Genomic DNA, 13,102 nt, shown 5'->3' on the forward strand with positions numbered 1-13,102 from the left:
CGAACCGGAAAGTGTCCGCCCACTGCAAAGTTTCAGTCGGACTTGTTTTTAATGCCACCGCTCATAGGTGTCAAAAGTCAGTCGCTCCTATCTCTGAACACGACGTTAGGGACTGAGAACAACCATGCCGTTCTTGGCGAACTTCAGAAGAAGAAATACAGAATGGGTCCGCACGACCATGCGCACCCCGGGGATCCTGATCTTCGGGATGGTGATGGCTCCCTGCGGATGGATCCTGAGTCTCGTCACTACCGTGGCCCCAAATTGGAGGACTCTTCATGGGGTCACCGGCGTTCCGGTTGATCGGGTCTACGAGCAAGGGATCTTTGACGTCTGCATCGCCGCCACATCCACTGAAAGACAGAATTGTGCAGTAACGGACACCGCTTACAACTCGAACAACATCATTGAGATCTCTCAGGGTTTGATGTTGGCCTCCCTGATTGTGAATCTGGTGGGGATTGCTTTTGCCATCCCGGGGGTGCGCTGCTGGAAAGACCAACCTCGGTGGGGCCTCTGCACAGTGGGCGGCATTCTTATCTTCTGCGCAGGCGTCCTGACCCTCATCCCTGTCTCCTGGTACACGCACATCTTCAAAGACATCTCTACAGACATCGAGCGGACTGAAACCCGCGTCGGCTACTGTCTTGTACTGGGCTTCATCGGTGGAATATTTGAAGTCTTGGGCGGCATCGTCATGTCCATCGGTTGCTGCCGCTGCTGTGGCGGGAGGAACCGCGGCGAGAGGCCGATTGAAGATGTCCTCGGCCCCAGGAGCCAACCGAAAAGGGAGCCGAGACGCGTGGACGTGCCGAGCCTGAGTCGACCCAGGAGCAGCGCCGCCAGCAGCTATCCGGCCTCCAACAGGGAATCCGTCGATGATGACATGGATGTGTCCTTCCCCAGGGCCAAGAGCCCCGGGGCCCGCTCAGGAGCCAACAACCCCTCCTTCACCGGCAGACCCTATGATGCTGATCTATGAGACTCATCTGAGTTAGGCAACTGACTGAGTCAGAGACTTGTTATAAAACAGGGAAAATGAAAAGATGGGGAACATAAAATGAAGAGTATTGCAGGTTTTAAATAGGCAAATCTAAAAGTTACATTTGTTGTAATTGGAGAACAAAAATGAGTATGTCTGGCGATCAACCTGTTGTTAATGAAGAAAGCATTTTTGTATATGTTGCTGTCTATGAACTTCTCAGCTTTTGTACTTCTATTTTATGTAAATACTGTGTTCTTAAGCACTTTATAAAAGGCAGTCTCTGTTGACAGAAGCATCCCAAAGTGATTAACGTGTTGCCATTTGTTCTGAATGTCTTTATTAAATGTGCACTCTGCTTCCTTACTGAATTCCCCTTTTTACTTAAAAGTGCAAAGAATTGGAGACGTTTGCTTTAGCTAGAAATTTGTACTTGCTACATATGTCTATTGGTTTACGTTAAAGCTGTGTGGCGCATTTGCTGTTGGAGTAAAGTATGATGAAAATAAATATTTGCAATGATGCTGATAAAGCTAGAAAAAAATGGCTAAGGACAATGTTTTGGCCTCCCTCTGCACAAAGAAGCAAAGCTTTCTTTCCAAGTTGCATTCTATATTTCTCTTTTCCTCAGTCGCACATGTTTACTGGCTTCTCCTCCCAAAGTATACAGACAATGTAGTCTGACCTGTCTGAGAGGCTGGGCTCTTTATGCATCTTGTACAACAGCATTATTTTCTTTGTTAAATCTAAAAAGAAAGGTGAGGTTCCTGGTGAGTCTTTTGTCACTCAACAGTCCTGCAGGAAACTGCAATGCAGTTCTTCTTGCAGGACCTGTTATTTAAGGCACAGTCTCAGTCAAGCTTAAATTAAAGCATTTTTTTAAATACATACGCTCTTCTCAAATTTACAACTTCATGGCAATGCATTAAAAACTATTACTTCAAAACTACTGAACTCAGTATATTGAAAATTGAGTTTATTTAATATTATTTCAAAAATATGAAATATTTTCCTCCACACAAGTAGGAGTCAGGCTTTGGGTCAAAGAAAAAAAGTATGCTTCAACCCTGATCAGTGACATATTTCCTGAATTCTTAAAATACATATGAATCAGATGTTTATTCTCTAGGACCTCCTGATAGTCAAATTACTACACAGGATTAACCTACTGTACAGTATTAACATATGGAGATGGTTGAATACTATGAAAAATGTTTTGCAGAATTAATAGTTGAATATAACCACAATGAGATTTAAAAAAAAAAGTCAGTGGAATATTTTTAGTGAGAAAGTTGAGGAAGGCACAACATAAGAAATACTATTGCAGTAAAACAATTTTAATTACAATTTTTATACTGGCAAAGTGCTATATGTAGTAGTAAACCTACACAATGAAACATGGTGATGACTCTCCGCTTTACAGATGTAAATTGTTTGTTATCCATACACTGAATACCCAGGAGAGTGCTAGTTTATGACAAGTGCAAGAGGTGTCTGGGGTGCGGCAAGCATATTTTCTCACACCCACACCAACACCTGAACAAAGTTGAAACCCAGATGTTTAAGAAATAAAGTTTTCTCTCAGTGCTTGAATGTAGTTCTCTTAGTTTGCCAAACTTATTGCCAAAGTTATTGGCATAATATGAAACAAAGCACTTATGAAACACGTCTATCATCATCCCTCTTTATTTAACCAGTGGCAAGTTTTTCACGCGATCCAAAACACCTTTCTGTTGAAAGTTCATCGTTTGCCTCAAAGTTTCTACACTTGGATTGTGACCAAAGTCAACTTTGTTTCTTCATAAAAATATATTCTGTAACAGCAAGTTACATAATGAAAGTGCCATAATACTTTTAAACTTCCTATTAAGTATCCAGAAGAGTCAATATTAGCATAAAGTTTCAAGTTTCATGTCGCTATACGCACCGGACTCGTAAGGTTTGCCTATTACTTTAAAAACACATGTGGACATAGCATGAGTTTGATCTCGTCTCAGACACTTTCTCAGGTTACCAAGGTTGGTTGCTTCTGGTCTTGTATGACTATTGGAGTTTATGTAATGGAGTTTATGTTAGCTCATCAATCAAACACAGAATGACGTTAACATGCAGCTTGTACATACACCATCTAACTATCCTAATCAATAATTAGTAATTTAAAGTCTAAATGAAGCAGCACCCTGCTTTTTTATCTGATTCCCTGTATTTGTAGTAGTTTATGTAATATACAAGAAAGTTTGAACATCTAACTATCTGACCAATTGGGAGAAAAAGCATTTTAAATCTCACAATATTTCTTTCCTTAGTTAAAAAGAACACTATTTTACATAAAGTCTAAAGAATTTAAAGGTACTTAAAAGTAAACTGTATTCATTAACATATTAAGGCAGAGGATTTATTGCATTTTTCTCAAAGACATGTCAATAACAATGGCATAATCTTAAACAGCAAAATTAGAAAGCAAAATATGATCACCATAACTGCATGTATATTTATGAGCAGAGGTTATAGCACAACCTCTACTGAGGAAAGGCAAACATTAAAAAAAAATCAGAAAAGAACACTTATAATACTGAAAAACAAATGTGTTTTGTTAGCTTGTCTCATTTTCAGCAGAGACCTTAGTCCTGTTATTCTGTCACAGTCTACTGGTCTGTCTGCAAGTGAAGATCTGGCTGATCCCCAGAGAGAGCAGTGAAGCAGACATATGAAACATGTCTTCATGTTTGTTGTTGAGCAAGGTGAAAATCTGATTGGCATTCATTTTTTTGTTAAAAAAAATCACCCATTTAACCTATATAGTAGGTTACACATACATACACACACACACACACACACACACACACACACATATATATATATATATATATATATATATAATTTAATATTTACAATCACAAGCTTACCTAGAGCTTCAAAATATGTGAATTTTAGAGAATCTATGGCTACAAACATTTCTGTAGATTAAAGACAAAAATTCTTAGTTAATTTTTTAATCTCACTGATAATTTTGATCAAACTAGATGAGACAACAAACAAGAACAATTCACAAAAACATAGAAGTAATTTTTGAGGAATATGAATGCCATGCTGTAATTTTGCTTTAATTGCAAAATCCCAGCTCGCCTCTAGAGGGAGACCACAAAACGATTTTTAGTCAAGATATTTTCTACAAAACGCCATGAGGCATTTTTTGGGTAAATATACTTTAAGAGAATGTTTAAAGAAAAAATAAATTAAATAATATATGCGGGTGATATATGAATAATGGACAAAGAAAAGTTCAGACATTGGGCCTTGAGGAAAGTAAGGCCCAATGCTGATACTTCACAATTCTAAGAAAGCTATATGAAATAGTCTATACCAAATTTATTAGGTAGAAATTGACAAAACACCCTGAGTTTGCTTTTGCATGCAAAAGCAAATCAAAAGTAAATCGAAAGGTTTCATCCTTCTACTTTATATATAATTTTAATGAAATAAATTTAATAATTTAATTCTACACACATTAATTATGAGAATTTAATTTGAAGCTGTGCTTTGGCCTCTTCAGCCTCTTGGCGAGAGCAAAAGTGAAGAAGATGATGGTCAGTGGTAGACCTACGTAACTTCCCCTTTACCGTTTTGCAGCAGATATTTCCAGTGTCGCCCACATCAATCCTAAAGCAGATTGGCACCACCTGCTGGAGGAGTTTGGTAGGTTATGTGGCTACTGTACAAACATGTCAAGGCAGGTTGGTAGTTTATCAAAGCAGATGAGTGAGAGTATGCAAGGACAGGATTAACACACTAAGCTTTGACAAGGAGGGTAAACAGAATATAGAGGATTTGATAACAGGAAACTTGTTTAGTACACGAGTGATATATTTTTTTGAAGTGTTTGTACTGTCCCTGAATGAATGCCACCTCATTTTGTGAGGCATATCTGCCATATCAAAAACCGCTTATGCTTTTGAAGCAGAAATCTGAGATTAACACAGCTGAGCAGGAGGCATTTGAAATCGGATATCTTTCAGCATGAACCCAACATGCCTGTTCATGATGGTAATCCACAGTTCCTAATGCTTGTGCTGTGCATTTCCAGGGTTTTGATAAAGATGACTTCTGTTTTTGCTTTGTATACTGCTAAAAAAAAATAAAGGGAACATTTCATTTTAATTTTGTGTGTGGCTCCAAATCCAGGCCTCCATTGGTTAATAAATTTGATTTCCATTGATGATTTTTGTGTGATTTTGTTGTCAGCACATTCAACTTTGTACAGAACAAAGTATTCAGTGAGAATATTTCATTCATTCAGATCTAGGATGTGTTATTTGAGTGTTCCCTTTATTTTTTTGAGCAGTGTAGTTTTAGGCAGAGGTAAACTAGATACAACATACAGTTTTTAAACACTGGCATGATTTAGTTTTGGAAAAAAATGTTATGCCCACTGTATGAACTCTGCATACAAATTGCATTCTTGTTATTCCCTAAAATTTAACACTTGAGAATAGAAATATAGAATGATTTGGACAAAATCATATGCATCAGAATGACCAAATCAAAGTCTAGAATTATAAAAGGATTTTCACCATCAAATTTGTCAGATGACAGATTGGATGGTAAATTTGAAAAGAAGAATAAGAAGGTTGTTTTAACAAGTAAGTTTGTGGGCAAATTCAAAATGGACAGTGATTTATTGAATGGTTTTCAGAAGTTAATTTCTAACTGCAGTGACACTGTGCATTAGAGACCAACCTATAGCTGTGCTGCTTCAAGAAATCTGAAAGACAGCTACAAAAACAATACAAAAACTGACATTTAGAAAGAAACGGTTTTATACATTTTATTAGAATAAAATAAAGGATAAGTGTTATATTGTGTACAACTGTTTAACAGTGTATATAAAAAGCATTTAAAAAGTTTACTGCATTTTTCCTTTATAGATGTATAAAATTAAACTCGCCAGAAAATCTACTGAGAAATTAAGGACTAATTACCCTATTGTGACAATATAGATGTTCAGCAGCAGAGCTTAGAAATGTGAAAACTCCAGTTTACTCGGAGTAATTTGGGAAAAAATTACTAACAAAAAGAAAGAAAAAAGAAAAAGAACAAGTCACTAAAACAAAGACTTGATTTTGGTTTTGTTGGAAACAGATTGTTAGTCTTGTGCTCAATAAAAATAACTAACTGTAAACAAGTCTTGCAGTTTGTCAAAATCAGATTATTAAAGCAGACATCCACAAATGATCTGCTTAACATTCATAGTTCAGTTTTGTACAAAAAAGAAGAAGCTATTTTTCAAACATAATTTACATGGCCAATGCCTTCTATATACACACAAACCTTTTGTTTTACTGGTGCTGTAGAGTGCATAAAGTGACCACTTTAAAATGGGTTTACTTAGATCTTTGACACAAGGGTTCTGTGGGGACATTGAATGCAGTCAGCATCTTACCTATAGCAAACAACCATCTGAAGGACCATAAGTTTGGAGAAATAAGTGTTCTAACCAGACAATCAATTCAGTAACTAAAAAGAATAGAGTTGGTTCCAAACTGAATCTCTGCTTTCTTCAAACATCTCAAACACCTAAAAGGTGTTTAATTGAAGCTCATTTTATATGCAGTTACATGACAGAGCCATGATCTGATCCATGAATTAAGACATTACATGGATCAAATAGTTATTTACAAGGAAAATTGGAAACACTACCACTTAAAAAAAAAAAAATTGCTTGGATACTTTCACCAAACAAATGCTCCACAGAACAAAAACAGAAACAAATGTTCTGCTTAACAACAAAGAAAAAAATAAATAAACAGAAGGACAGATAACTATGCAGTTTGGATTTGCATTGGTAGTGGTTGTGATTATTATGGAACACAAAATTATCAGTTGTGTGCATAATCAAGGAAATAAAATGGATTAAAAAACATTATGACAATGCATTAGACAATGATCAGATGGACCCACATATTTTTCTAAATATAAAAAAAGTCTGCAAGGTGTGGCATATTTTGTCAGGACATAAAATATAATAAAACTTTCCTCATCTAGCTTAAAAAAAAAAACAGACCAAAAGAAAAAAAAACAGACCAAAAGCACTAAAATGTGAACTACACAGCACATAAATTATTTCAAACATAAAACTATGCAATTATGGGTAAATTATATCGTTTGTAGAGATACCAAAAACCTTATGACCTTGACAAATCCTTGCTAACACCAGTTAAATACAAGAAGCTGGTTGTCATGAGATCAATGCCTCCGGCCAAAGCTCCTGCTTCATCATAGAAAGTGGTTGAACATTTGCATCACTGTGCTTGGCATGACTTTGCATGAAATAAATGTCAAAGAGTGAGTTTAGCTCAACTATAAAGACACGGACAGTGTCATGACTGTAGAAACAAAATCCAACACAACCTCATATTTGTCCTGCAGAAAATATTATTTGTGTCAGCTGAACAAAGCAAACGGGCTCATCAGTCAAGGTGCTTCAGTAAATTCAGTGTTTGTGCCTTTCAGAGGCTGCAGCAGGAACACGATGGGGGGGATTATCCAAGACGTTGTTTACCTGGACAAGAATGAGAAACATTTTGGTTTTTTAATCAATTAATATAAAGTTCAAGAGCAAAACAGCTGACAAACTAGCATCTAGATGATGTGTTTATTATATTTTACTTTTAGAAAGATTAACAGTTAAATACTTTAGGCTTGTAGCAATGTGATCCAGTGACACATGATGCATTTTTTTTTAATTATTGGTAGTAATATTGACAGTATGTGTAATGTTAGATTAATACATTTGATTACCCACATTACCCAAGTAAGAAAAAAATATGTAAATACTTTCCTCTTCCTTGTAATCAGTATTCAAAAATAAGGAGCTGGTTAGGTCAAAACATGCTTACCTTAGACATATTCCATATTTATCCACATTAAGGTGATACGTTATAACCTTGTTGTGCTGCCAGTTGTTTTCTGTTGACAAAGAAAAAAAAAACATAGTGGGACTGAGTTAATTTTCTTTTTTCAGTATCGTCATACTTTCCATTAAACACACCCATGGTGAAGACGCACAAAACAATGAGTGCAAAACTACAAATCTCCTCTAGGGGCAGACTAAGGCAAGTCTACTTGAGAGGCAAACAAATTCTCCCCAAAAAACTACAAACACCATACAGGACATACAAACTGAGGTGTAAGTTTGAATAAAGAATTGATCATGAGAAAACAAATATCTTGAAAAATGTAGCTTAATATTCAGACATCTATACATGGCCTGAATTTCCCAATCCTAAATAAAAAAACAATTAAATGCTGGTAAACATCAAGTAAGAATTCAAAAATATTTAATGAATGCTACAAATCAAGCACCAGTAAATGTTCTCATTTTATTCAACAAAAAAAATGGATAAATCTTTTAAGCAAACTAAATTAAAACAAACAAACAAAAAAAAAAAACATTTCAACACATTCTAAACCGCAACAATGTATTTTATATGATAAGTCCAAGTACCTCTTGTTCCTCTTTTGCCTTTGCCTTATCTTAGCAAAGACAAAAGCGAGGATCACCAACCCGACGATGACAACAATTACGCTTATGGTCAGTGGTGTACTCAAATGCCCGTTGACTGTTGTTTCGCAGAATTCCCCGCTGTAGCCCAGATCACATGTACAAACCAGATTATCGCCGCCGTCTGAAGGAGCCTCGCAGGCCCCGTGGCTGTGGCACTGGCTGTGTCTGCAGTCGTCCTCCTCCATGGTGTTAGAAGAAGTTCAAGGGAAGGACAAAACACACTACAACTTTGTAAAGCTAAGTGGAAAGCAGAAGGAGAAAAGATTAGAACACACCCTAAAGGACAATGACAAGCAAGACAAAAACAGGAGCTGAAATTGATGTCTTGAGGACAGGTCGGGGCAATACATGAACAATCTTTACACTTCTACAAATAATAAAAAAAACAGTAGAGCACATTTTCTCTTAAATGCCACTATGTTTTATCGTGCAAAAGCTAAACTTTTTTGCCAAAGAATTTGTAAAAAAAAAAAAAAAGTAAAACTAGTCAGAAAACCGGTTTGACAAGCGTGGTCAAAAGGGACAGTGTGGAACCCAACTCTTTTTTTTTTTTTACACTTTGTCTTGTAAAATGGTTAAATTTTTCTCAAAAGGCTAATTTCACAATAAACCGGATCTCATTTTAAACAATAAGCCTTTCAGCTAAATTTACCATCTGTACCGTTTGTTTTTGGGCCAGCTTAAATGCGCTTCTAAACTTTTTCCTCGTCAGCGACGGTACAAATAATGTTCGTGCAACTAAAATTTCACAGAGTTTCAAATGGAAATTTTTACTCTATTAGTCTCTCTCAGAAAGGCAAATGCAATGAATTAGTGCAGGCGTTGTCTTCACAGAATTAGAAATTGTTTGGCACCCTGCCCTTAAATATTTTAAAGGCAACATCACAAACAAATTATTTGCAAAGTTTACCAGTCCATTTAAAGAAAAATACATTTAAAAATGACTTTACTCTTTTGGCCTTACAAAATGCCATCAGTTTTTGCCATTTCTGCTTTGAGCTTATGGTCCTAACTTAATTGGTAGACTAATCTGACGCATGTCATTTCAATCTATAACACGAGATTTCTGTCTGAAAGGGCTACAGTAACTGGAAGTCACAATAAGACAGAATCCAAACATGTACATCAGTTTCTACCCAACAATTTGTGTCAATATTCCACGTATGAAATAGTATTGTTTTGGTTAATATAGCTTTAGAGTGTTGCACTCTAAAGCTATATTAAGCTATAAGCTTTTAATATATATATATATGTGTGTGTGTGTGTGTGTGAGAGAGAGTGTGTGTGTGTGTATAAAAACACCAAAAAACTCACAGAAACAATTAAGAAAACTCTGGGATCTTCAAACGTGTGAGCTGGCGGTTTTGCTGCTGCCGTTGGCTCGTCCAGTCGTCTGCTGTCTTGCTTCCCTGTCAGTCTGATCACCTGGGGAAAAAAAAAAAAGTGGGCGGAGAACAAAAGACGAAAACTGAGTCCTGTGAACAAATGCCTGTATTTTTCCCCCCCTACAAACAAGGAAAGAGAGTCCCGTCCTCCCTCTTTTCACATGAACGACGTCACACAAACATCCCTTGTCAGGGATGTCATAATTTGACATGTTACAAGGTTTAATCCACCTCGTGGCACATTTCGGTTTGCTGGCGACTCATCCTGATTTCCAAAGTTAAAACTGAAAGCATGTGGAAAAAAACTGGAATTTAGGAAGTAACCATCACAAGAACGTTGGCGTGAAAGTGGAAAGAATTTAAATGAGCATAAAGAAGAACAGGAGAGGTTCGTACTTACTGAAAATACGATATCCTGATCAGAGTGGCAACAGTAGGTGTGTTGGGAAACTTTGGCGTGGGAGGAGCAGACAAGTCAGAGCAAGACTCACCTTACAAGACATGACAAAATCAACATATCTATGTGAACACACACACGTGTTGTGTAAGCCAAGGGAGCCCTTATGCAAACCAGACAGAGAGGCAAAATCTAATTAAGCTTGTGTGAACTCTTCAGACAGCAGTACTGCACTTTTGAACTGCATTTATATGTCCATGTCAAACCATAACCAAGTGCCACATGCGCCACGCTGGCTCTGTAATTGCTCACTGCTGAATCCAAACACAAATTAGCCACCACAAATCACAGTCATTACAATGTGGTCATTGCAACAAGGCTGCAACATGGACTACCTTTTTCCTTATTACTACATGGTTTTATTTGCGAAGATGATCTCAAGGATGCAAACTGGTTTTATGTGCATCTGATTTCATCTCTGGTGTCTACTGTTGTCACACTTCCCTCCCTCTTTTCTTCTGGTCAAGTAATCATAGACAAGGATCATCAGCACTTCTGATGTCGACAGAAAAAAGGTGGAAGGAACGATTAAAGGGAACGAAACTATTTCCACATCGAAGCAATATTCAGTAACAAATACTCTCAGGACAATGGGCATTGTTCAAATGAGACACGACACCCTTTTGTCCTTTTAAAATAGCTTGGACAGAGAAGAGTTGCGGAAGTCATGTATGTATACATTCAACATACATGGTTAAACATGAAAGTGAGCATTTTATTCCTTTTACAAGAAACATTATGAAAAATGTTGAAAGAAAAATGTTTATAGGGAAGAACAGAAATGAAATCCAACCTCCACTTATTGGATCTTGATTATGTATGTACATGTTTGCTTGTATCGTTTTTAAAAACATGTTTGAAATAAGTAAACAAAAATGCAACACAAAGTTGCTAAAGATAGTTGAAATTAACATGAGTCATTGGTAGTTCGTGTTGCTCACCCATTGCTTCAATACTAGAGATTAATGATCATAAAAAAGTTATTCCATCAATGAGTCATATTCTCAAAGTGCTAGCAATGCTTTGAAAAGCTTACGCAGTTGAGTAATGCAGTTTTATGTATCAATGAAACAATGTCGAGTTCTCACAGCCCCTATAAAATAAAACGAGAGCTTTCTTTGTGTTTGTACAATATCAATTTTATTTCTCAAATTCAAAAGAAGAGGCAGCCTTGAGCTAACAATAAAAAAAAAATTCAAAATGAATGTTGCATATAGTTTCTATATTAAATAAAAATACTTAGAAATGACAAAAGGACCAAAAGCAAAGAAAATATATTTTTGGAATAACTTTTAAGATGTTAGCATCTTAAAACAGTTTCTTTCTTCCTTACAGAGAACAGAGTCAGAGTAAACACTGCTGGAGTGAACACCCATAAGCGCCACTTATTCAGTTCTTGAATAAACAGACACAACCCCAGTGCCTTAAATGGGTTCAACTGGACACTTCTGCCAGTTGAACACCCGTCTCTCACTGAGCCGGGCGTTTGTCACATTTTTACTTGAAACATGATTCTCATTTAAAAGTCCAAGCTAAAAAATATCATTTTGTAACTAAATAAACAAGTTAGTACGAGTGTCTGTTCATGACTTCACAGATGATTGGCAGACATTTCAATCTTCAGGTTAAAGTAGCTATTTGATGAAGAGATGAGATAAGCTAACCAGCTAGCCATCAGCAAAAGCAAGAGATAAAGTCTCTGAAAGTAAGCTACATTTGATAAAATGCCACTTGGTCACTAAAGCCAGTTTGTCATGTTGCATAAGGGATTTTCCTCTCAAAGACACGTCCATTCTGGCAACGTTGACGTGAAAAGATTTTGCCTCATCAGACCAGTTCATTTCAAGATCACCTCAGGCTATTGAGCATGTTTAAAGCCGGATGTTTGTTTTCACATGCTCTGGCATGAGGTGGAGCCCAGAGAGGATCATGTATGACTCAACTCATACATGCTCCTGCACAAACCATTTGGAGGATTGTAGACATGCATCAACTACTGAAGATTAGTGAACTTCAATGAGGAACAATAGGCACCATTTTTTTTTCCAATAAAGTAGAATACAGATCTAGGTTTCATAACATTTTCTTTCACACAAGTGGAAAAATGCATTAAATAGATCTTACACTTGGATATCAATCATTTGGTAAACTTGTGGCTGTTTGGAGTTATCCCTCTTAAAATATAGATAGGTGCACCAACAGCTAAATTTAATCCAAGTCACTCTGGGTCAAATAGGACTGTCCAAAGTCGGCACAATATCAACCAGGAAATTTTAGAGAACATTCTTACATAGTCAGAATTTCACATACCTGCTTTTAATAATCATGAAATCTGCAGAAAAACTTCCCTGAACCTCAGAACAGACCACACACTTATTGCCTTCATGCAAAAGTTGCAAGTTTTAAGGGCACATTCAGTGTATAAATACTCCATTCAACATGGGCCCCATCCAAGTTTAAAACCTGATTTTCAGGTTATTAGCTACAAGGCACCAACCACTTTGTCAGGAATTATTTTTTCAGCCTCAGGATTTGATTTCATACCATCTGTGTGACTGAGCATGATTACATGCGTCCTTTTGTTTCACATGCTTCTTGTGCCAAACAAAGTTGAAGTAAAGTCATCCATGAAATACTTGAAACTGATTTCTCTGATGTTTATGAGGGCAGCACAGAAACCACAACTCTTCCTATGAATTTCAGTGTAATGGGCA

The 13,102-nt window shown here is 36.7% G+C and overlaps 1 protein-coding gene and 1 long non-coding RNA gene across 2 annotated transcripts; one reads left to right on the top strand and one right to left on the bottom strand.

Annotated features, from left to right (window-relative positions):
• On the top strand, window positions 1–1,348 carry LOC106952549 (claudin-23-like). The gene has a single exon (XM_015040720.1). The coding sequence runs from the start codon at window positions 125–127 to the stop codon at window positions 980–982; it is 858 nt and encodes a 285-aa protein (XP_014896206.1). The 5' UTR covers window positions 1–124; the 3' UTR covers window positions 983–1,348.
• Window positions 1,349–5,781: 4,433 nt separating this feature from the next.
• On the bottom strand, window positions 5,782–10,438 carry LOC106952552 (uncharacterized). The gene is made up of 5 exons (XR_001426010.1): window positions 10,332–10,438; window positions 9,861–9,971; window positions 8,487–8,783; window positions 7,879–7,948; window positions 5,782–7,541 (listed from the first exon to the last, which is right to left on the bottom strand). It is a non-coding gene; the product is annotated as an uncharacterized LOC106952552 (long non-coding RNA).
• Between the last annotated feature and the right edge of the window lie 2,664 nt (window positions 10,439–13,102).

This window comes from Poecilia latipinna, unplaced genomic scaffold (genome assembly GCF_001443285.1).
Source record: "Poecilia latipinna isolate Pla-1442-1.1 unplaced genomic scaffold, P_latipinna-1.0 Scaffold524, whole genome shotgun sequence".
NCBI lineage: Eukaryota > Metazoa > Chordata > Actinopteri > Cyprinodontiformes > Poeciliidae > Poecilia > Poecilia latipinna.

Coding starts and splice junctions, on each gene's coding strand:
- LOC106952549 (XM_015040720.1), top strand. CDS start 125: ATGCCGTTCTTGGCGAACTTCAGAAGAAGAAATACAGAATGGGTCCGC.